Source organism: Chinchilla lanigera, unplaced genomic scaffold (genome assembly GCF_000276665.1).
Source record: "Chinchilla lanigera isolate Chin_1 unplaced genomic scaffold, ChiLan1.0 scaffold00117, whole genome shotgun sequence".
In the NCBI taxonomy this organism is placed as follows: Eukaryota; Metazoa; Chordata; class Mammalia; order Rodentia; family Chinchillidae; genus Chinchilla; species Chinchilla lanigera.
Window position 1 is genome coordinate 3,874,403 of NW_004955518.1, and position 23,713 is coordinate 3,898,115.

Here is a 23,713-nt window from a genome sequence, read left to right on the forward strand (position 1 = left end):
TCCTTATTTCAGTCACTCAGTACTTATTAAGCAAGCATTTACTATGTATAATCGGGAGGTTGAGGCAACACTGAAGATAGTTCAGGGTAGCTGGTTTGTGCGCAAGGCATGATAGGTAAATAGAGCCAAGAGTCAGGTTGAGGCAGAAGATAAGAGATCTGAGCCTCATTAACACAGAGATCCCTAGAACTATGGGGCAAAGCTAACTTTCTGATATAAAGTACTTAAAAGCAAGTAAGTAGAAGTTTGAAGAATATCATCTAAAATTTAGAGGAGGTAAAAGAAGGGCCAATTTAAGCAACTGTTTTTGGCATGTGATAACATGGAATGTATTTTAATAATAAAGGACTCCTATGTTTTATTCCTGCTTTTCTGTGCCCAGTAAAGGATAGCTATCAGTAGCAAAGTAAACATACACACTTTAGGTTCTGTCCATGTTGAGAAGAACCATATTCAGGGGAAGCATGTCTTGAACCACACAGAAATATTTAAAACTTACATCCAATTCACCATTGTAGAAGATTGCCTTCTAGCAAGAAATCCCTGGAGTTCCCTGCAAATCTGAAAACTTGCTCTGCCTCCAACAACCACATCATCTAATTCATTTTCACCTTCCTTTATTCATCCTACTTTCTGCAAGCTCCTCAACCCAAGAGAGATTACAGTGGTGGGAAGATGGAGATACCCTGTGCTGTTTTGAGTTCATAGTCTGCAGCCTGCTTCTTTGCTTCTAGTCCAACGTATCTGGGATTAATTACTTATCCTTCCTGAGATCCTTTGGCTGTGTAGTTTTAGATGAAGTCTTGGTGCTTATTCACCAGCAGGGGTATGTTTTCTTTTAAGTGCATAATCCAGTGGCCATGAAATGTGATAAAAATATGAATGAGTGGCTGTACACTTTAACTTGGGTGGCTGAGTGGTTCTAGTGATCATTCTAGAAGGTTCTGTCATTAGACTATACAGCAAATGTCCCTTAAGAAATCCAGTCAAAGGAATGAGATCATGGGAGGTTCCTTTTACTTCCTCTCACTCTTATCACTCCCTCCTATCTAAACCAAGAGAAAAAAACATAATATATTTTTAATTTTAAAAAGCATAAGAATGAATTAGACAGGACTCCCCCAAAGTGCTTTTGGTAATATAATTAATGAACTTATTAAACTTAAATTTTTCATGCTATGAATGTTTAGAGATAGATCACAATGCCTCAGCAAAAGTGTGGTAACTGCCTGCCCCTGTAGATGCCACTAGTATTCAATCTCCAGTAATTTCCCCACTTGTGGCTTGAGTCAACGTCAGATCTCCAGAGGTAACTGAACTATGCGAATGGGTTGGATATAAATGGCAAGGACTGCTACTCTTTAGAAAGTATTACTTGTCTAAACGTAGTAGCAGAAAAAATGTACATTTAGTCAGATTATCTGATTTTTAAAGTATTGGTGATGAAATTTTAAGATATTAAATGTCACTTTGGCTAATTTGTAACTGATTCATCTAGAAGTCACTAACAACCTCTAGTCTATGGGAAGCTTGTTATGTTTATACAGAACCAGAAAGTTAAAACCTGGAAGTGCCCTGCATACACACTAAGAACTAAAGACTTGAAGATGTTGAAAGGACTTAACAAAGGAGGCATGCAGTTATATTGTAAATGAAAACAGACAGACCGTCAGGACAAAGAAGTGTGATAAAATAATAAATATTCCTAGAATGATAGGCTGAATGGTTGAACAATAACAATGATACCCAGAGGCCAGTACCAAATTATCCAAAAGGTTGAAATGAGATAGACCTATGCAATCATCCTCATTGTCATCTAAAAATTAGGGGAAAATCTATTTTAAATAATAGATATCTAATGTTATTCCAGAAGGGTAGGAATTTGTATAATTACCACAAATTAGTGAATTATTACTAAAATGCATTACAAAACATGGATGATTCCTTTGGCTCAAAGCCTGTTTCACTAAAATCCATGTTGAAGTTTCAGTACAGATTCATACATTCATTCATTCATTCATTCAACAAATATTTATTGAGTACTTATTATGTCTCACATACTACCAGCAGCACTGGACATAAAAAGTGCATGAATCAGACAGTAGCTTCTAACCTTATGGAATTTATATTCAGTGAGATAGACAACATACAGAATAACTACGCATATATTAGTGATTAGCCTTAAGGAGAAAAAATAAGCCTGGGGAGGACAATAGAAGTGTGTGTATGTGTGTGTGTGTGTGTGTTTACTGCACACGCATGGGTCATGGGTCAGGTGGAGAAAGAGTGATGTGGAACTGAAGTTACAAACAGGGGTACCAAGAAATATCTTTCTGAGAAAGTAACATTTGAGTGGAAACCTGAGGGGAGTGAGGACTGACAGCGAGGGAGCAGAAAGCGCAAGGCCTGCAGATAATTGGGGTGAGAAAATTCCAAGCAGAAGGAACAAGTGCAAAAGCCCTGGAGAAAAGTGTGCCAGTCACTTTCAAGGCTGATGTGATAAGGCAAAGAACACAGGGTAGAGTCATAGCAGCTGAGGTCAGAGAGTCCTCATCACATAAGGTGTGGGCTTTTACAGTAGGTGACAGTCACAGGAAGCCACAGCAGGGAGACAGTCTAACAAAAGGATTTACAAGATCTGGTGTGTATTTTTAAAGGATCCTGTTGCCTGCTGTGTCATGATTAAGCCAAACAAGAGCAATGCCAGGTGCAGAGACAAATTGGAGGGCTGCTGCCATAATCTAGGTAAAGGACAACAGTGGCTTGGACTGAAATCTTAGAAGAGAAGGTGGCAAGAAGTAGCAGGTTCTAGGCAGACAGTAGAGCTGCTAGTTTCTTTTTGGCATATGAAAAAAGTGAAGCATCAAGGATAACTCCAAGGCCTCTGGCCTGAACCACTAGAAGGATGAAGTTGCCACTGACTGATACGGAGAAGACAAAATAAACAGAAGGCCTGAGGCTGGGAAAAAGCAAGTGCTTAAGTTTAGACCTGTGAAACCTACAAGGGACCCACTGAGGAGATTCTGAGTAGACACTTGGATATAGGTGGCTGGATATACACACACTATATATACAGATATTTGAAGTCATTGGCATAGAGATGGTATGAAAGCTGTGAGAACAAGTGAGATCATATAAGGAATAAATATAAGAAAGGAGAGGTGCAAGCTCTGAGCTCTGAGCTACTCCATGTAAGAAGCTAGGGAAATGAAGTGGGACCAGCAAATTTGCTAAGAAGGAGCGTACAGAGAGGCAGGAAATAAATCAGATGAGTGATGACTGAAAGGCCCAGTGGGAGCTGAAGGAGGGGAGAAGGATCAACTTGGAAAAACTGCTGAGTGGCCATATAAGTTCACAGGAATCATTTCCCCAAAGAACTAGCCAGGGGGTGATAGCAACTGTAAAGAAATTTCAGATTTGTTGACAAGAGAATAAGAGAAGTGTTCAGGAAGCTGGCTGAAGAGGAAAGTAAGCTCAAAATCTTGTTTTAGTTTTAAGATGAGAGAAGTAACAGCCTATTTTCTGACTGCAGAGGGGAGAGAGAGAGACAGATATACAGACAGACAATCTAGCAAGAGACAAAGGGAAGATTTTAGGGAACAAATTTCCTGAATAGACCAGAGAGGGTAAGAGTCAGTAAACAAGAGGAAGGCTTGGGTGGGGTCTAGGAGTGGAGTCAGCGGAGTCACATGGAGAAGCAGGGTGACCATAGGTGCTGGGAGGCTGGCCTGTGGCAGTTCTGACTGTTTACTTTCTCAGTGAATGAAGCTGAAGGAGGAGCTATAGACAGGGCATAGAAAAAGGAGAGTATACGAAATAGTTGTCTGGAGAGGGAATGCTTTAGGGCAGTTGTGGCAAACCTGTAACGCATGTGCCACAGTAGGCTGTCTGTATCACTGAAAGCACTAAAAGATTCACCATCACTGCTTTAGGGGACTACGGTAAGATGGCCAAACAATACTTAAGATTAGTGATTAAAATTTTTAAATATTTTTAACTTTTAATTTTGAAATAATTTCAGGATTATAAAAAAGGTGTAAAAATAGAAAAATTCCCATGTAACCTTCACCCACATCTCCAAGCATTCACATCTTACATAATCAGGGGTATAGCTGTCACTCTTAGGAAAGTATCACTGATCCATCATTTTAACTTTATTTATTGATTTACTTATTTGGTACTGGGAATCGAACTCACAGCCTCTCACTTGCTAGGCAGGCACTGTGCTGCTGAGCTATATCCCTGGCACCTCCATCATTTTAACGTTAGTAGACTGCTTATCAATGTTCCTTTTCTGGGCTAGAATATAATTCATGAGCCCACTTTCCATTTGGTTGTGATACTTCCTTAGTCTCCTTCATTCTGGGGCAGTTCCTCAGTCTTTCATCAACCTAACATCTTTGAAAAGGCCATGGAATATCCTGTTTGGCTTTGTCTTGCCTCAATTTCATTCAGGCATGTATTTTTGGTAAGAATGTCACAAAAGTGATGCTGAAGTTCTCCTAGCGCATTGTATCATGGAGATACGATGACTGTAGGAGTCTGTCACTGTAAAGTTACAATTTCCCCTCTGTAATTAATAAGTAGGTGACCATGGACCTAAAATAAGAGTGACCCATGTGGGTTTTCTCCTGCCTACCCTGTCCTGCTACAGCACTAAGTGGAGAGTTGATCTAACACTGTGCTTTATCAAGTGAGTACCTTAGATAAAGTGAAGCCTAAAGTAGTTACAGATATTATTAGACAAAGGTAAAATGTCCCATTGATTTTCACTGGAAACCAAAATAATGATAGAAAGAGAGTAGAGATTGTATATGGTCACAAAACAGAAAAACAGACCTGATTTTAAAGTTTCACAGACTATTTACACCCATTTTTAGTGGAGCTGCTTCTGGGAACAACTGAGAAATACATCTTAAATCCATTACAGTCACTCTGGACTTATGTGCATATGCACTTATATGCAAACGGCTGGGTTGAAAGTTGAGAGGCAAGGTCCAGCTGGTCTGGCCAAGTGGGTAAATGCTTGTGCTTGGGGCTCCGAAGGCCTGTGTTCCATACCTGGTTTCTGGGTATAAGTTCTCAGTGACTTTGGACAGGCATCTTAATCCTTCTAAGACCCAGTTTCCTTACCAGCAAAAGGGGAAAAGCAGATAGAGCTTACCTCATAGAACAGCTGCAAGGCACAAATGAGGAAAAGCAGGATGAGTAATTAGTACAATGACTAATGCATAGCACACTGTCCAAAAGTGGTAGTATTAGCACTCAATACTTTTTATAATTCAAAGTCAACATCTTTCTGTGTTTCATTTTCTATAACTGTAGAGTGAAGAGAATCAACTAGATGAGAATTTCTCTAACATGAATAAATATATGAAAATTATTATTCCATACTTGTTTTTACCTATTTCTGTTACATAAACAAACATAAAACTTGATATAAGCTATGAATGCAGTTAGCATATAACTATATACCCAAATAAGCTTAAACGTTACCTTCAGCGCACAAACACAAAAACCAAACTAAGTATTTTAATGAGGATAGCGGTGATTTCCTGGAATTAAGTCAGGCTTTGCTCATGAGCCAGCTGCTGACCCACAGGCCCAGGCTCCCATCATACGTTCTGTGCTCACGCAGCTCTTCCACTTTGCTGCCTTTGCACAACTGTTACCTTCAGCAAAATCACTGGGCCTTCACTTTGTACTGATTTAGTCAGAGCTGGATCTACTCTCATTAGCCCTTGAAAATGATTAGAGTAACTTGGCTCTGATTCATTACACATCACTTAAGGCAACTCCTGCAGCCTCCCCACTCCATTTGTCAGTGGCTCTCTACTGTCAGCTAATAACCTAGTACTTAAATTCTTTCCAGACTAATATTTCCAGCCTTACCTACCCAACTTTTTCTCTGGTCAGAACAGAATACCCCCTAAGCAGTCTTTGGGGCTTGTTGAGACTTCCTTGGTGACCAAGCACTCATCAATGCCGGTAAATACTTCACGGGTGCTGAGGAGAACGCTTGTTTTCTATTTATTAGACACAGGTATCTATACAAACATCTCAGATCAAGTTTAAGGACTCATTCAAAAATTCCTTGTAATTCTTTGTCCAATAGATGTTTTATTTTGTGAAAGACAGAAACATTTAACAGAAACATCCTCATTTTAGAGGTTTATCATTATCTCTTTGTAATGTTGTCATTTTCTGTTTTGTGTATTTAAAAGTTATGTTATTGGGTATAGACAGCCTCATGTGGGCATATCATCTTTATGAATCCTACTGCTTGTATTTTTAAAAGTGAATCAATTAAAATATACTTTGGCTAGCATTAGCATGTTGTTCACCCAGTCATAGGATCAGCTTCCTTGACAGTTCCCTGGCCGGGATGTATACCGGTTCAACAGAAAGGGTCGCAGTTTTGAGGCTCTCAGCTTTATGCAGGGTGTTCATTTAAGTTCTCTGCTTGCTTGAGACTACAGGGCTCTACTTTCCATGGAAGTAGGACAATTACAGTACCTATCCCCTAAAAGAGCCCCTCTCCAAGTCAGATACCCATGACCACTACGACCTCACCTCCAGCTCACTTCACTGCCACTAAGATCCTTTTGCTTCCAACACCCAGGATTTCCTTTCCTATTTATCTCAGCTACATATTTTATCTGGCATTTCTATGTATTTGAGGTGGCAGGAAGCCATCCATATTAACACTGGTGGCCACATCGACTGGAAATCCTAGCATCAATTTCTACAGACTACACATGCTCAAATGTAAAAATCTTTGTTTGCTTGAAAGCATAAAATGCCATCCTCCTGTAACCTGGTAACAGTTTTATGTAATTACAATAATAATAGTAATGAGTATGGTATTTCCCTTTGAATTATCACTGAGAAAAAAAGTTGACATTTATTGAGCATTTTCAATGGTTCAGGCACTGTAGATGTTCTCATTTAATTTTCTCAACAACTCTATATAGGAAAGTGTCATTATTGTCTCAGTTTTACATATGTGATAAGGTTTACATGGTTAACTTAACTAAAATCATATAATTAGTAAATGGTGGTGTCAATATTCAAACTTAGTCCATCTGACTTTAAGGCTCACATATGTACCAATTTATATCTCCTCTTAAATAGCATAACTGCCAGTAAGGCAAAATGGTATTGTAGGTATCTATAATATAGAAAGATTCTATCCAAATTACTTAGGGGTAAAAATGGGCATAGAGCTGACATAAGCCATTTGCAGCAGAATATATTTAGTAATAAACACAGAAAGGATGTATAAACTCATCAATGAAAATTAGAAACTTGGTGAATTCCCAGGATCAGTTAAAGGGAAAGGAACACTCTAACACACAGCTAGTGGAAGCCTAAATCAAGATTCCCAGAAGATGAATACAGATCATCACTCTTTTTTTTAGTTTTTATATTTTGTACTTATGCAAATGGAAAATGTTCTCATACATTTAAAAGGAGCAGCAGATTATAAAATACTAATGTAACAGGATATTTTAAAACTGGAAGTATACACATACAGGCACATGCATATTTGTATGTATATAAAATGCCTTTAGGTATATATTTCATATGAAAATATTAATAATAGTTATCACCATATAAAGGGAGTACAGGAAACTTTGCTTTTCTTTCTTTATCTGTATAACCTGATTTTTCTACAATAAACATGTCTGAATCTCATGAACCCTAGTCCAGTGTTTTTTAACAATACTAGGACAGACTGCAAATGAGAGGCACCTGGCAGGGTGCACATCCTTAAAACTCTAAAAGGTTGATTTATCTTGTGCTGTTTACTTTCCTGTTGTCCTGGCACCACTGTTCTGTTTGTGCTACATTTTTCTCAACACAAACCTTCCCTGAGCACGTCTTCCCATGATCCTCAATACATAGCTGCTTTTCATTTATAATGGGTGTACACTTACAATTCATTGCTTGCCATTCATAAGAGCCTGCAATGTATCTGCTGGACCCACCACATGGTAACAAGCCTGTAAGTGAAAGATTTATACTGGAAAGAGTAAGGTGGGATATACCAACTGTCTCATAGTACGGCTGCAATAAAATTTCAAGAGAAAAAATTTAGCTGCCAAAAATATGTGACTTCTGTACATTAAAATGTTATATATACATATATGCAGTGCTAAATACATGTGTGTATGTGTGTATGTGTAATATTTTATGCTAAACATTTGAAGCGGGAGAGAAAATGAGAAGAAATTTGCTTTCTATGCTCATATATTATTTTATCCCCAATAATTCTCAAAAACAGGAAGTTGGAGGACAATTTTATTAAAATCCATAAAGTATACACATGGCTTTGCTAAGTTATGGAAATGCCACACTTGACTACTTCAGTCCACTGAAACTTAATAGGTCTTAAGGACCAAACCACACAGTCTAGTACTTGAAAACCTAACAGAAGGCCCGGGGATGTAGCTCAGCGGTACAGCTGAGCAAACACAAAGTCCTGAGTTTGATTCCTGGCACCAAAAAACCCCCACGAAAACCTAACAGATGAACAGACATTTGTACTCCAAGACAAATGTGAAAACTACTAACATATTGGATCATTACTTAACAACATTCATGAATAATAACATTTTGAATAGAAATCAGTAATGAGCTCATAAAACATGAATAAGGGAACACCCTTAAAGGTGAGGAAACAAGTTCATAGAGGCTGGACAGCTGCAGCCATACTATTAGGACTGGCAGTGCAAACTTCAACAGTTCTCAATAATTTCCTCAGATCTCTTGTGGAAATTTAGGACTCACGCTGGTGCTGATTTCAGTAATTGTATTTCTTATGTATATTTATTGACTGCATATTTGAGAAATGTACTTGCTATTTAAAAACAGTCTAAAACCATGATAGATAGGCAGACAAATACTGTTAAAATAGTCATTTTCCAAAACAGATACACAGATTTAATGTAATTCCAATCAAAATACCAATAGCATTCCTAACAGAATCATAGTAAACAATCATAGAATTCATATGGAGCAAGGGAAGAGGCAGAATAGCAAAAGCAATTGTGGGCAATAAGGTCAAAGCAGGGGGCATCATAATCCCAAATTTCAAGGTACACTACGAAGCTACAGTGACAAAAACAGCAATGTATTGATGTCAAATAGGCATGTGGATCATGGAACAGAAGAGAGGATGAAGAAACAACTCTAGGTACATCTTAGCTATCTGACCTTTGACAAAGGGACCAAAAAATATCCTGGAGGATAGACAGCCTCTTTAACAAATGTTGTGGGGGAAACTACCTATCCACATATAGAAGATTGGATTTAGACCCATATCTCTCATCACGTACCAAATTGAAATCAAAATGGATCAAAGATCTAAATATTAAAACAGAAACAATGTGCTGGAAGATAAAACAGATAAAACTCTTGAGAACATAGGCATAGGTAAGAACTTTCTGAACAGAACCACAAGTGAATAAAAAATAATACCAAGAATCAACAAATGGGACCATATCAAATTAAAAAGCTTCTGCACAGCAAACAACCAACAGAGTGAAGAAACAACCTACAAAATGGGGGGAAGAGTCTGGCCAGCTATTCCTTACATAGAGGATTAATATCTAGAAGATATAAAAACTCAAAAATTAGACACCCCCCAAAAGACCCAAACAAAAAAATGGACAATTGAAGTGAATAGAACTTTCAGAGGAAGAAGTACAAATGGCCAGTAAATACATGAAAAATGCTCAGCATCTCTGGCAAGTAGAGAAATAGAAATTAAAACAACACTGAGATTCCATCTTACTCCAGAAAGAACAGTTATCATTAAGAACTCAAATAATAACAAATGCCGACAGCGCCATGGGGAAAATGCAACTCTTCCACATTGCTGGCAGGAATGTAAACTAGTAAAACCACTATGGAAATCAGCATGGAGATTCCTCAAAAAACTAAAACTAGACAATTCCATTTGACCCAACTATGTCCCTTCTGGGTATCTTCCCAAAAGAGTTAAAGAAGTCATATTACAGTGTTTCATGCACACCCATGTTTAAGCAGCACAATTCATAACAGCTAAATCTTGGAAGCAGCCTATGTGTCTATCAACAAATAAACAGATAAAGAAAATGTGACACTTACACACAATGGAGCACTACTCTGCCATAAGGAAGGATAAACTTGAGTCATTTGTAGGAAAACGGATATACGTTGAGATAATAATAAGTGAAATAAATCAGATACACAAGCTTAACTGTTGCATGGTTGCTCTTATATAAGAAACCAAAATATAAATAAAGATCAATAAAAGATGGATAACAGGAAAAAGGAAAGGAACCAAGAGATGGAAGGAGTGAGGAGGGACAGGAGGAGAAGGGGTGACAGAAAGAATGAGGATGGGTTGCGTACATGGACCAACTCTCCACAAGGAATGTAATCTTTCTGCACTGTGAACATGTACCAATAAAAATAAACTATTTTAAAAAATGAAACCACTATGAAGGGCATTTTACCAGTTATAGGACCTTTTCTCTGACTAGGGCTGTGTGAACTCCCAGAGGGTTCAGAAAGGAACTATCAGGTACCTGAAAGAAAGGCGCCTTTTAATCTTTGTGCACTTGTTTCTGAATGGTAGAGGGGTCACTGGGGGAAATCTAAAGGTCATGCAGGAGACACGGGCCTCTCCTCCATTTCCTGTGCAGCCCTTCCTCTCAGCTCCTTAATTTTCAGCCAGAATCTGTCAACAAACCCACACCTTCACTACTGTAGGAAGTTCTTAAAGCTTTCAGTGCTCTAATGCTTCTACCATGTAACTTCTCAAAACATTACTCTTGAAAACAACTCTGTTCCCCTATGAAAGTAAGTATAAATAAAGGAAATACATTTAATAAGTAACACATTCAGCCAAATCGAATCCTCAGGTATGGGTCTGAAAATCACAGGTGTTCCAATTCATTACAGCTTGTCTTACAGTTCACAGTACAAGATTAGCAAAACCAGCCTTTCTGGTTCCTAAGTAATTTCTACCAAGCAAGTGGTGCCAAACCGGATTTGTTATACTCATGGTCCTACTTTAAATCACTGGCTTACCATTTGAGCTCCTTTCAGAAAGTCAGTATCATTTCTATTCCTGTTTTTGCTATTTTCCTTTTTTAAAAAACCTTCACTGGGGATGTGTTTCACACATATGTACTGCAAACACTCATCTCCCCAGTAGAGACACCTGGGTAAAGTAATAGACCAAGTTACAAATCCTCTTGAAGCAACCCTTTTAATGCATTGAGCTTGATGAGCAGGCTCCTTTGTTCCTACAGAGAGGTGTCTTGTGAGTCTGTGTGTGATCCGGGTGAGCCCAGAAGTGATGGCGTGCATAAAAGGAAGGTAGCTCACCAGCAATTGCCAGGCAAGGTACCATGACTCAGACCAAGATGCCTACATCCAACAAGAAGCAGGAGCACGACTACATCTCAGCGCTGAAAGCACTCAAACCACTTAGTTTTATGGTTTGCATGCAAATCTCTTAATTCATTTTTTAACCCTTTCCCCTTCCCTCCCTCACCACTTCCGCCATCTCTTGGTCTCCTTCCCTTTTGCAAAAGATACCTCCCTGTCTCCTACTGTCTAGGTTTTATTTTGCTCATAGAATGTACTCTTCAAAGCAAGTCTTTGCCAGAGCCTATGTCAACCTTATAGAGCTGCTCTACTTGGAATTGCGGTGAAAAGAAGAATAATACCCATGACCTATCTTCCCCAGGGCTCCGGAACCCAGCTAAATACCATGTTCTCTTCCTTTGTTGCTATTATCTCACCTGGGATTACTGGCTGAAGAAATAAAGGGAGATTTTTTCACACTTCCACGGCAGGTGATTGCCTGGGGGAATGTGGGGTAACAAGCAATGTCCAAGAATTTTTATCATTTAACTTTCATAAAAATTTCTCATATCAAAACATATGATGAGAGTGGAAATGTAGCAGAACTTCCAAGGCATACTACACTATGTGGTATTGAGACATAAACTACAATTCCAACTGTCCAGATGCAGTATAAGGAATTCAAGTTCCTCCACATGGAGAATACAGTACACTATTCCATCTCTAGGCAATCTCTGCTCATCCCCACTATTACAACCCTTACACAATCTGTGACCTTACTATACTTATGAATAAAACAATATGTTCAATCAGGACAGTGAGGATAAAACAGAATAATAGGTTTGAAAAACAAACCATTGTATCTGCTGTGTAAGATCATACATTTCTATTAGCATGAGAATAAAACACAAATCACTGCAAAGCATTTCTAAATGCTGCAGGCATTTTTTCAGGGCTGAATTGAGGCCACGTAGCTCATGTTACATTTACATGACATGCTATATCTTCCTTGTTAGTTTCGAACTAAACTCCAGGCAGGCCCAAGGACTTAGTATGCTCAGCTCCCAAAGCTGTGCACCTTAAGAAAAACTTGAAGATTATATATTTTTATAACACCTTATCCAATAGCCATTCAAAGGAGATCCACATTGCAGCCTTTTTGCTTAAGTTCTCAGCCTGGCCTGGGAGGCACAGAACAAAACACCTTTCAACCCTGCTCACTCACTGAAATTCATATGGATTTAGCCCAGCTCAATCAATGCTAGCAGCAGCTCACAAACACAAATAAAATGTCAAGGCCTCTTCAGACACCTCAGTGTACTTGGACTCTTTAGGCATCCACTGTGCCACCATTCCTAAGCAACCCAGAGTACAGGGACCAGTGACAGAATGTGGGACACTTCGTAGCACACTGCCTGTGTGTCGCTGAAACCTGCACACTAGATCCTCTAATGTTCAGTGGTATCAGCAAACTAAATGTGAGACATGATGGAAATGCCCAGGGTTTCCATGAGTATCAACTACCATCACAGAAAGCAGGGACTGTGGAGGTAGGAAACCCAAGTTATTGGCTTCTTAATTTAGTTTTCTAATAACTGATATCTACTGAGCATTTGCTCTGTAGCCAGCACAGAACTAAACCTAGACATAGATTATGTCTTAAAATCCTCAGAAGGCAGGGGCTGGGGATTTAGCTCAGTGGCACAGCGCCTCCCTGACAAGCGCAAGATTGTGAGTTCGATTCCCGGTACCAGAAAAAAAAAAAAAAAAAGTAAATATAAATCCTCAGAAGGCCTTGAGTTACATACCATTTCCCGCCACTCTCCACCCAATTTTACAGGTAAGGAAACTACAAAGGTGTACAGACATTGGACAGCTTGCTCAAGAGCACACAACAAGGGGCCACAGGGGGATCTGAATCCAGATGAACTGAGCTATGCTACGATGTCTTTTACTGAAACAGTGTGATAACTGTGGAGTGAGATAAAACATAAAGTCAACACTGACCAAGGTGTCTTCCACATAGCAAGTAACAAGTATTGTTCATGCTTAAAGAGCAGACATTCCATAACTCACAGCACTGAAGACAATGCTGCTTAGTCAAATGAACATCAAGGAAACAAATATGACTTAGTTTTTTTGGTGGAATCAATCACACAACACACAAATATCTAATATCAGCTAGTTGCAGGCAAATATTCTAAAATGATCACTATAGCTAAGAAGGCACAAAAAGTATATGGGATAGTATAAATAAATACATACTGTTTTCCCCAAAAAACATAATAAAAAAGTTGTAGAAAAAACCTCACATGATGGAGTATATTGGATCTTTCATCTCAATAAATACATGTTTTGTTTTTTTTGGTTTTTTTCTCCGGTACCGGGAACCAAACTCACGACCTTGCGCTTGCCAGGCAGGCGCTTTTGCCGCTGAGCTAAATCCCCAGCCCCTCAATAAATACATGTTAACATCAAAAAATTGAAAACACCCTCAAGTAGTTATAGGATTTAAAATTTCATTTTAATGTCTAAATTCATAAAGGCTCAAATTAAACATAAATTGTTTTAATAAAGTTTAAAGTTTAGCACCTAGCAAAGTGTCTTATGTATAATAGATGTCTAATATATCATTCTAGAACCAGTGACTGAATTCATAAATACACTTTTAAAGACACTTTTGCTATATTTGGTTTTTTCATGTTCCATGATGCAGGTTGAAAGTCATTTCCTTATTGGTAATATTTTCTTAAAAGAAATCCCATAATATCTAGTTCAAACAGAGGAGAAGAAAGAACCATCAACTTGAAGAGGAAAAGGAAGTAACTGGCCAAAACTAGTGAAGAATCAAGTTTTTCTTAATGTGCACAGCTTTGGGAGCTGAGAATACTAAGTCCTTGGGCCTGCCTGCAGTTTAGTTCAAAGTAACAAGGAAGATGTAGCATGTCATGCAAATGTAAGTTTGGTCTTGTGGTGAGCCATGAGGTATAAAGAGAAAAGTTGTCTTCCAAATATCTTTATTAACATTTGAGAAAATATAAAACTGTTCTCTAGACAAGAGCATAAGGACACTTGACATAGATTTATGGGTTTAAGCCCCTATTACTGGTGAAAAGAAAAGACTTTCCCAGCACACAGAACTCATATAAACAGGTAAACATAAGACGAAGAAGACACCTCGTTCTCGAAAGCATTAAAGCACTCTGGGTTACCCTGGGGACTCAATATTGAACAAATATGCACTCAAAAGTAACCATTCGTTAAAGGAATCTTAAAATACAAATATGAGCATAAAACACAAATTATTTCAGTTATTTCCACATAGTAAAATCTTAGATTAAACCCACATTGGCCAAACTGTTTAGCAAACTTCTGTTCCATTTAAAAGGAAAATAAATGAAGAGGATAGAAGTCTATGGGAAATGATGATGATTTCTAGCAACATTTTTTACATTACTCCAACAAAGCTGTGTCCTTTCACCAGGAGCAAATCTGAGGTTCCTGAGAACACACCCTATTCGTTAGGGAAATCAATAGCATTACCTGCCTTGGTGGCTAAAGCTGCTTTTTGCATAAGGCTTTTATCTCATTTTAGCAACACAGGAAAAAAAAAAAAAAGATGCAGGACGTCTGTAACCTTGGTGCTTACCATTACTCTGACCGCCTTAATCAATCTCCTAATAGAGTGCAAGTACTGTGGTTCAATCTGACAAGCTTCTTCAGGTGGTTCTACCAAACTGCAAAGCTGATGGGCCAAATAAGTAGCCTGACTGTACCAAACATCAGATAAAGCAGGCCCTTAAAATAAAAGCGGTGCTACATTAAAGAGACATACACTAATTATTTTTTAAAAGGAGAAAATGGAGCTAGTAATAGTCTCAAAAATAACAGAAAATCTAAAAAGCAGAAAAACAATCCAACTGACTGGTTTGTGCCTTCAAAATCCATCTTACTTTTGTGTAACATTTCCATAGATAAGGCATGTAAGATGGGTTAGAATAACTGGGACATACACCTAAAATATACCAAGCTGTGGACTTCATTTTCATAAAAATTATCTAATTTGCTTAAATGGTAGTAATAGTAGAAGACAAAACATTCACACCTGAGAAGAGTCCATGTTAAATGGCCTCACAACCTGAGCTGGTACTGTAAAAGGAATCTACAAGGAATGCAGACTGATGCTTGCTGATTCTATGTGTGACAAAGCATTTTTGAAAAATTATAGAGAAATGTTTTGCCTTGATTTTTACTATGCAAACTAAACATAAATTTTAAAGCCAAGCATCGGTCAGTAAAACTGAATTCCAGTAATTCTCACGATCCAAACGACTTTTAAGAGTATAAGGAACTTGACTGTACATATCGACACATATACCTTTCTTTATGCTCTACAAATATTTTTTTCACATTTACAAAATATACACAATATACACTTCTTGAAACAAAACCCGGCCATCAGATCTGCCTTTGGCTATCCGCTTTCTTGGCTTTTTGAGAAGCTCATCAATCTACAATACAGACACAGACAAACGTAATAAATTCATGGTCTGGCCTATATAATCAAGAGCAAACTAATCTTAAAAGGAAAATAAACTAAACGCTAATTTGAAAGGAAAGCAATTTGCATAATATTTTCCAGAGTCTTTTTTTCACTATTCCACTTTTTTTTCATTGTTTTAAAATAGTGGCTTTCCCTAAGGAGAGAAAGGAAGACTTGATTAAGGAGTGAAACTTGAAAGATTCCAAAAGCTAGAAGGATGCTTCCATGGAGGTCTCTCATTTTCTATGTATTATTAAAGCTCCTGTACTCACAGGCAATGTACTCAAATGTAAACGGGGTGGGTTGGCAACCTGGAAGGAAGCCTCACTTCGCTTACTTTCTGGTTGAGATCTCTACTTCTACCTAATGAGTTCTTTCTAATGCTCTTTCTCCCTCAAGCTCCAGAGAAACAGGAGCATACACACAACATACACATGTATCTGTCACTGTGCATACAGGTTCCTCATACCACGGCAGAAGAGAGGAGTCACGAAACGATCATCAGAACAAGCGACCGTAACAGTGAAAAAATGGGTATTGGTTAAACCCCGCTTGAATTCTTCCCTAAACCACCTGTTCATACACAGCTACTCTTCAATCAGGAATTTTGCATCAAGAAACCAAAAAACAAAACGAAACAAAACAAAACCAAAAAACCAGGTTGCATCAAAGGAAGAGAAAATCAGAATGTTCACTTTTCCGGAGCACTGCCAAACGAGCAACGGGACCCGGCTGCGCAAAAGTGCATCGTTACTAAAGAACGCCAGCCCAGACTAGATACCTAGTTAAGCACTTGTCATCGAGAAAAGTAAATAAACAGCGGCCACTGTCATTAAGAATAAGAACAGCAATAATCGTCACCGCGTTCCGTAAGCAGCTGCACGCGGAGCGGCTTCTCCTCCTGCCCCACCGCGCGCATCGTCCCCAGCACCAGGCACCGCCCCGGCCCGCGAGCGCTGCGCAGTGGGCGGGGCCTGCGCCGTCCTCCTCCGGCGCGCGCCTGGCGCTCCGCCTTGTCCGCGTTCCCCGCCCCGCCTACCTCGGAGCTCAGCCCAGCCTCCGCCCAGCCCCCTTCACCAGCCCCGTTCCGCCCCGCCCACCGGCCCCGTCCACCGGCCCCGCTCGGCCCCGCCCACCGGCCCTGCTCGGTCCTGCCCCCCGCCCCCTCTCCCCTCTCCCACCGGCCCCTTCAGCGCCTGCGCCTCCCAGGAGCGGGGCGGGTTCAGCGCCTGGCCTTGCTGGTTGCTAGGGTCTGCTGCTGGTTGGTGGGCGCTTCTCTGCCCTGCGACTTCACTCCTTTACCTCGCGTTCTAAACTCCGAGGAGGAGATGGAAGATGAAACCCGGTTGGTTTGAGAAGCAGCTGATAGTGTAGGAGTCCAGAGCTTCCAGGCATCTCTTCTGATACTCGGGAAAGAAATTGTCAGCATCGAGTGGGAGGTACCTCCAGGGCGCAAATCTTGAGCGCTTGTGGGCAAAGTTATCTTTTGATGGTAAAAGTCCCATTTGTGCAGTCCCAGCTTCCCTTCCAGCTGTCAACGGAGTACAAGTGTGCCAGACACTTCTCAGGCTGCCCTGCAAGCTAAACGCGCGTTCGGGGGTGCATCTTTTTTCATCATTCTAAGCAGCAGTAAATGGGAATCCCAGCGATCCTAGAAAATCTCGTTGTATTGAGCCCTGTCTGATTTTTGTATTACATGGTAATGCCCCAACGATATTGATTTAAAACAATTTAAAGGATAGTATTAATACAGAATGATTTTAAATATATAATCTAAATTCTAATAAATTCTTTTTCAGCCACAATTCAAACATACTCAAAAACTTTTCAGTCCTCTCTTGACCGGTAGTTAGGAAAAACATCGCTTATTATTCATTGAAATGCAGCCGCAGTATCCACAGCTTCTTCGAAGACCCTTACCTCCCCAAATCTCTAGTGAGTCTTCATATAAGAGGAAAATCCACAGAGGTATGTGTATTAGTCATACATATGTTTTAACCTTTATGTATTTTACATAGAAATTCCCTGCCTTGTGTAGTTCAGAATCACAATAGTTGAGGACACTTGCTAATAATCATAACTTACAAATGTTTGTTATAAGATAACATCGGATTAACAATTCTACAAGTACAATCACTGATCCTCACTTTGTGGGTTTGGTAAATATATATTTACAGATTTGTAAGATTTATTTGTAATCCCCAAATCAGTACATACTTGTGGCTTTTTCTCAGTCCTTCATCTATCTGTGCAGATCAGTGAAAATGACTTGTCCAGCGCACATGCTCCCAGCTGAGATGGAGCAAGATTACCCTGTTGCTTTGATTCAATTCCCATACTGTAAATAAGTGCCATGTTTCTCAATTTTTGTGCTTTTTTGTTGGTGATTTCACCTTACACAGTGGTCCTAAGCATAGTGCTGAGGTGCACTATCTGCAGTTTTATTTAAACTCTGTTGAAAGTACATACAACACCCAGGAAGCAGTAGTGTTTGAAAGTAGATTAGTGGCAAATGTATACTGTAAACTCGAGTATAGGGCAACCACTACTTTTTAAAAAAGAAGCATAAATAGTGTGCTAAGAAAAAAGAGAAAATGAGATTATAACATGCGCACTTAAAACCAGAAAGGTGGGAAGAGAGTCAAGATTTCTTAAAAGGAAGCAAAATAATAGCAATAAATAGAAAACTTTATAAACATTGTAGATATTAAGCCAGTAATGTTAACAGTTCATTAAAATATTAATGATTGAAGTACCAATTAAAGGACAAACTGTCAGTGATAAAAAGTAAGCTCCAATTGTATACAAGAAACTCCAAATTGAAACACAGATTAGAGGTAATGGGAGAAAGATATACCATGCTAACAATAATTAAATGAAAACTGGAGTGGATATTTTAATTTCTGACAGTGCCAACTTCAGAACAAGAAGAAATCATCAAGAATAAATAATGTGGGCCAGGGCTATAGCTCAGCCGCACAGGGCCTGCCTGGCAAGCTCAAGGTCCTGAGTTCGATTCCGGGTAACAACAACAACAAAAAATAATAATAAATAAGGTAATGTAACTGTAGAGTGGGTGTTAGGTTTGGCACGAGTGAGAGACTGAACAAAGATAAAGGAAGCCTTTATTGCCGGGCTCGCGAAGGCTGCTAAGAGACCCAAGGACCTTCTGAGGGAGGAAGCCAGGAACAAAGATTATTTGGGGCTAGGTTGGGGGAGGAGTAAATGGAGGCGATTTAGGGGACGCTATGGGCACCGACTGGGAAAGGGTGGACGCGCATGTGCAACGCCCAAAAGAAAACAGGAAGCCGTGGTCAGGTGGGGAGAGGAAGCAGGCGGAAGCCAGTTCGGGTGGGACGCGTCGTCTCCTTGGGACGCGCGCCATGGTAGAATTTTTTATGGGCAGAAACCTATCATTGGGAAATTCTTCAGAAAGACATAACAGTCCTCAAACTATGTATTTAAAAGTGAGTCAAGATATGTGAGACAAGAACTAACAGAATTGTAAGGAGATCTATCATGGTTGTAGGCTTCAACATCCCCTTATCAGCACTTGACATACAGTATTTGGCAGGCAGGAAATCAGCAAGGATATAACTGAGCTGAACAGTACATCCGTCATTTTGATCTAATTGACATTTTTAGACTGCTTTCCCCACAATCAGCAGAATATACATTCTTCTCAAACCCTGTGGGGACTGGGCGCCTGCAATCCCAGCACTCGGGAGGCTGAGGCAGGAGGATGTTCGAGACCAGCCTGGGCTATGAAGTGAACTCAAGGCCAGCCTGAATTGCATAGCAAGACCCTGTCTGAAAAAGACAAAATAAATAAATAAATAATTAAATTAAATTAAATAAATAAAAAACAAAACAAAACAAAAAACCCTATGGGTATTCACCAAATGAGCTATGTACTGGGACCCGAAGCAAATATTAACAAATTTAAAAGAAGAGATAGCAAACAAAGTGTGTTCTCAGAACACAATAAAATCAAACTAAAAATCACTAAAAAATAGATGGAAATCCTAGACTATTTGGGAAATAAACAACATTCTTAAATAGTTTATAAGTCAAAGGACTCTTAAAATATTTAAAAATACTTTGAATGAAATAAAAATACAATTTATCAAAATTTGTGGCAAACAGCAAAAACAAGACTTAGAGGGTATGTCTGGCCTTGAGTATACATACATTATAAAAGGAATAATCTGAGTTATAAAAATAAATAATCTGAGATTTTACCTTAGGAAACTAGAGAAGACCAACATAAATCTAAAGAAATAATAAAAATTAGATTAGAAATCAGTAAAATTTAAAAATAAGTAGTTGAGAAAATCAATGCGATCACAAGCAAATTTTTAAAAATGTTTTTGTTAAAATGGCTAAAACTCTCCTCAATCTAACCAGAGAGAGAGAGTACAAATTACTAATCCTAGAAATGAAAAAAGATCATCCTTTCTAATCCCTGAGACATTACAAAGAAAATCAAAGACTATTATGGACAACTCTACATCCACACAAAACATTTAAAGAAGAAATTATACCAGTTATCTACATTGTCTCACACAAAATAGAAGCAAAAGGAACAATTCTTAATTCATTCTGGGAAGAAAGTATATTCTAACATCAAAACCAAAGATATTATTCTCTCACACAAAATAGAAGCAGAAGGAACAATTCTTAATCATTCTGGGAAGAAAGCATATTCTAACACCAAAACCAAAGATATTACTAGAAAGGAAAACTACAGAGTAACATTACCATGAATATAGACATAAAATTTCTCAACAAAACATGTAAATTCAATCCAACAATGTATAAAAAATATATACCACAAGCAAGTAGGATTTATGTTAAATATGCAAATCTAGCTAGACATTCAAATATCATTCTAATCCATTACATGAATAAGCTCAAGAATAAAAAACACATGATCATAGTAATAGACGTAGAAAAGTTTATGCCCAAATTAAGCACAGTTATGAAGAAACTCTCAGTAAACCAAGAATAAGGGAAACTTCCTTAACTTGATAAAGAATATGTACCAAAAAGGATCACTAACTTTACCCTTCACTCTGAGTAACTAGACTTTCCTGTAAGATCAAGAACAAGAAGAGAATGTCCTCTTTCATCACTTCTGTTTAACAGTGTATTGGAAACTTCTAAACAATGCAATAAGAAGTTGAACTAATGCTTGTACCAATTGACTGGAACATTTATTTATTTATTTATTTATTTTGGTGCTAGGAATTAAACTCAGAACCTTGTGCTTACCAGGCAGGTGCTTATGCCGCTGAGCTATATCCCCAGCAGTTGTACCAATTGAGAATAAAGAAAAAACTGTACACATAAGATTTTATTTTATTTTATACTTTTGGTACTGGGAATTGAATTCAGGGCCTTATGCTTGCTAAGCAGGCACTTGTGCTGCTGAGCTGTATCCCCTGCAGTTGTACCAATTGAGAATAAAGAAAAAACTGTCTTGGTTCACAGATAACATGATTATGTATATATAAGAAATCCAAAAGAATTCTTGTAAATAACAAGCAATTATAGCATGCTTATACAAGGATATAAAGATGCAGGCTTATTATTGTATACAGGGTCAATTACTTTCATATACCAGTAATAAATACTTAGAACTTGAAATTTAAAACATTACAATTTAGCTTCGTGCAGTAGCAGTCTCATAAGCCAATGAGGTTTATCTGAGGTAAGATTATTGCTAATTAAAACATTACAATTTACATTATTTCCCAATAATGACGTTTATGTACAAATCACATGTATGTACAGGAACTATACAAGGAAAAATACAAAATTGAAAGAAAGAAATCAACATGATCTAAATAAATGAAGATATAGTCCAATTCATGACTAGAAAGACGATATTGTTAGCATGCCAACTCTTCTCAACTTGACATATAGATTCAACGCAGTTTCAGTTAAAAATCCCAGTTAAAATTTATATATATTAGGGAGACAATACGATGTTTACAAATGTGGGTCTGATTTATTTCACTTATGAGTATGGTTGCATCCATTTACCTATAAAAACCTTGAGTTTATCTTTTTTATAGCTGAATAATACTCCATTGTATAAAAATACTACATCTTTTTTATCCATTCCTCAGTTCATGGGCATTTGGTTTGTTTCCAAGATCTAGCTATGACAAATTGTGTTGCTATAAACATGGGTGCACATATATCACTGTAGTATGATGTTTTCAGTTTTTCTGAGAAAATACCCAGAAGGGGAATAGCTAGGTTAAGTGGGACTTCTAATCCTAGTCTGTGAGCAATCCCCACACTGATTTCCACAGTGGTTTCACCAATCTACACTCCCACCAGCAGTGGAGAAGGATTCCTTTTTCCCCACAACCCCTCCAGCATCTGTTATTGGTTGAATTCTTGATGACAACCATTCTTTCTGGGGTGAGATGGAATCTCAGTGTTGTTTTACTTTGCATTTCTCAAATGACTGATGATGTTGAACATATTTTCATATTTTTTTCCAGCTGTATTTCTCAGAACCTGAATCAGTAAATAAAACCCAAAAGGTACAATAGATATTGTGAAAGGGAAAGAAATTGCTCAAAGGGAAGGAACAACTGGGATGAGGGAAAGGAGAAAAAGAAAGAAAGAAGGGAAATATATATATATATACAAGAATAGCTGGGATAATTGTACTGCTGATGTCTGTTGGTTTATTGAAGGGAACAATTAATGCTTAAGTTTTATTGACCAATTTTGCATGCTTATATCTGGTAATCTGAACAACTGTTTTGAAGACAACAACATGTAATATAACAATGATTGTTGAATTCCTACCATCTTGTTTAGTGAAGCTCTATATGTATTTTTATTATTTTTTATTCTCTTTAATGGGTTGATCAATCTTGCATTCTTACATCTGGTAATCTGAGCAACTTCACTGAATATAATGTAATATAATAACCACTGTTAATTCCTATCATTTTGTTTTGAAACCCTGTATCATTTTTATTATTTTTGTGTGTTTTGTTTATGTCTATGTTGTTGTTATTTTGTTATGGTTATTTTTATTCTCTTTAAAATAAAAAATAAAATAAAATTTGTATATAGTATAAAAATTTAAATATACATGTTTATGTGGAAAGGCAAAAAAAGTTATAATGCACAACATGATACTGAAGAATAAGAGAGACTGTCCTACCTAACTTCAAGACTAGTAATAAAGCTGTAGTAATTAAGACAGTGTTGTATTTGGCAAAATAATAGTCATATATATCAATAGGATAAGAGCACAGAAATAAATTCACAGAAATGCAGTCCACTGATCTTTAAAAAACAAAGACAATGCAATGAAGAAGATAGTCTTTTCAACAAATAGTACCAGAACAGCTAGGCATCCACGTGCAAAAAAATAATCTGGCTGGACATGGTGATACACACCTGTAGTCTAGAGAGGATGACTTGAATCAAGCAGTTCAGGGTGAGCCCAGGCAACATAATGAGATTCCAACTCAAAAACAAAAAGAAGAGTTAATGTGAAATGAATGTACAAATGTAAAACCATAAAAGTTCTAGATTATAATGTAGGAGAAAATTTAGATGATTTTTTGGTTTGGTGATGACTTTTTTGGTATAACATTAAAAGAATAATCTAGGAAAAGAAACCATTGATAAGTTGAACTTACCTGAAATTTAAAACTTCTACCACATTTATTTATTATTGTTGTTGTTGTTGTTATTTTGGTTTTTGAAACAGTATGTAGTTTAGGCTGGCCTTGTACTTACTGTGTAGCCCAGGTTGGCCTGGAATTC

At 38.0% G+C, this 23,713-nt stretch overlaps 1 protein-coding gene across 5 annotated transcripts in view; it reads left to right on the top strand.

Annotated features, from left to right (window-relative positions):
• Nucleotides 1-17,209: 17,209 nt before the first annotated feature.
• Nucleotides 17,210-23,713, top strand: part of Lrrc63 (leucine rich repeat containing 63) — a 49,087-nt gene continuing 42,583 nt past the window's right edge. For all 5 annotated transcript variants that reach the window (XR_264570.2, XM_005409100.2, XM_005409101.2 and 2 more), the window contains exons 1-2: nt 17,210-17,606; nt 17,707-17,875. Coding sequence is in view for 4 of the 5 variants with exons in the window: in XM_005409100.2 (XP_005409157.1) it covers nt 17,788-17,875 (88 nt within the window). In the remaining variant the exon portion in view is untranslated. The remainder of the gene's footprint in view (nt 17,607-17,706; nt 17,876-23,713) is intronic.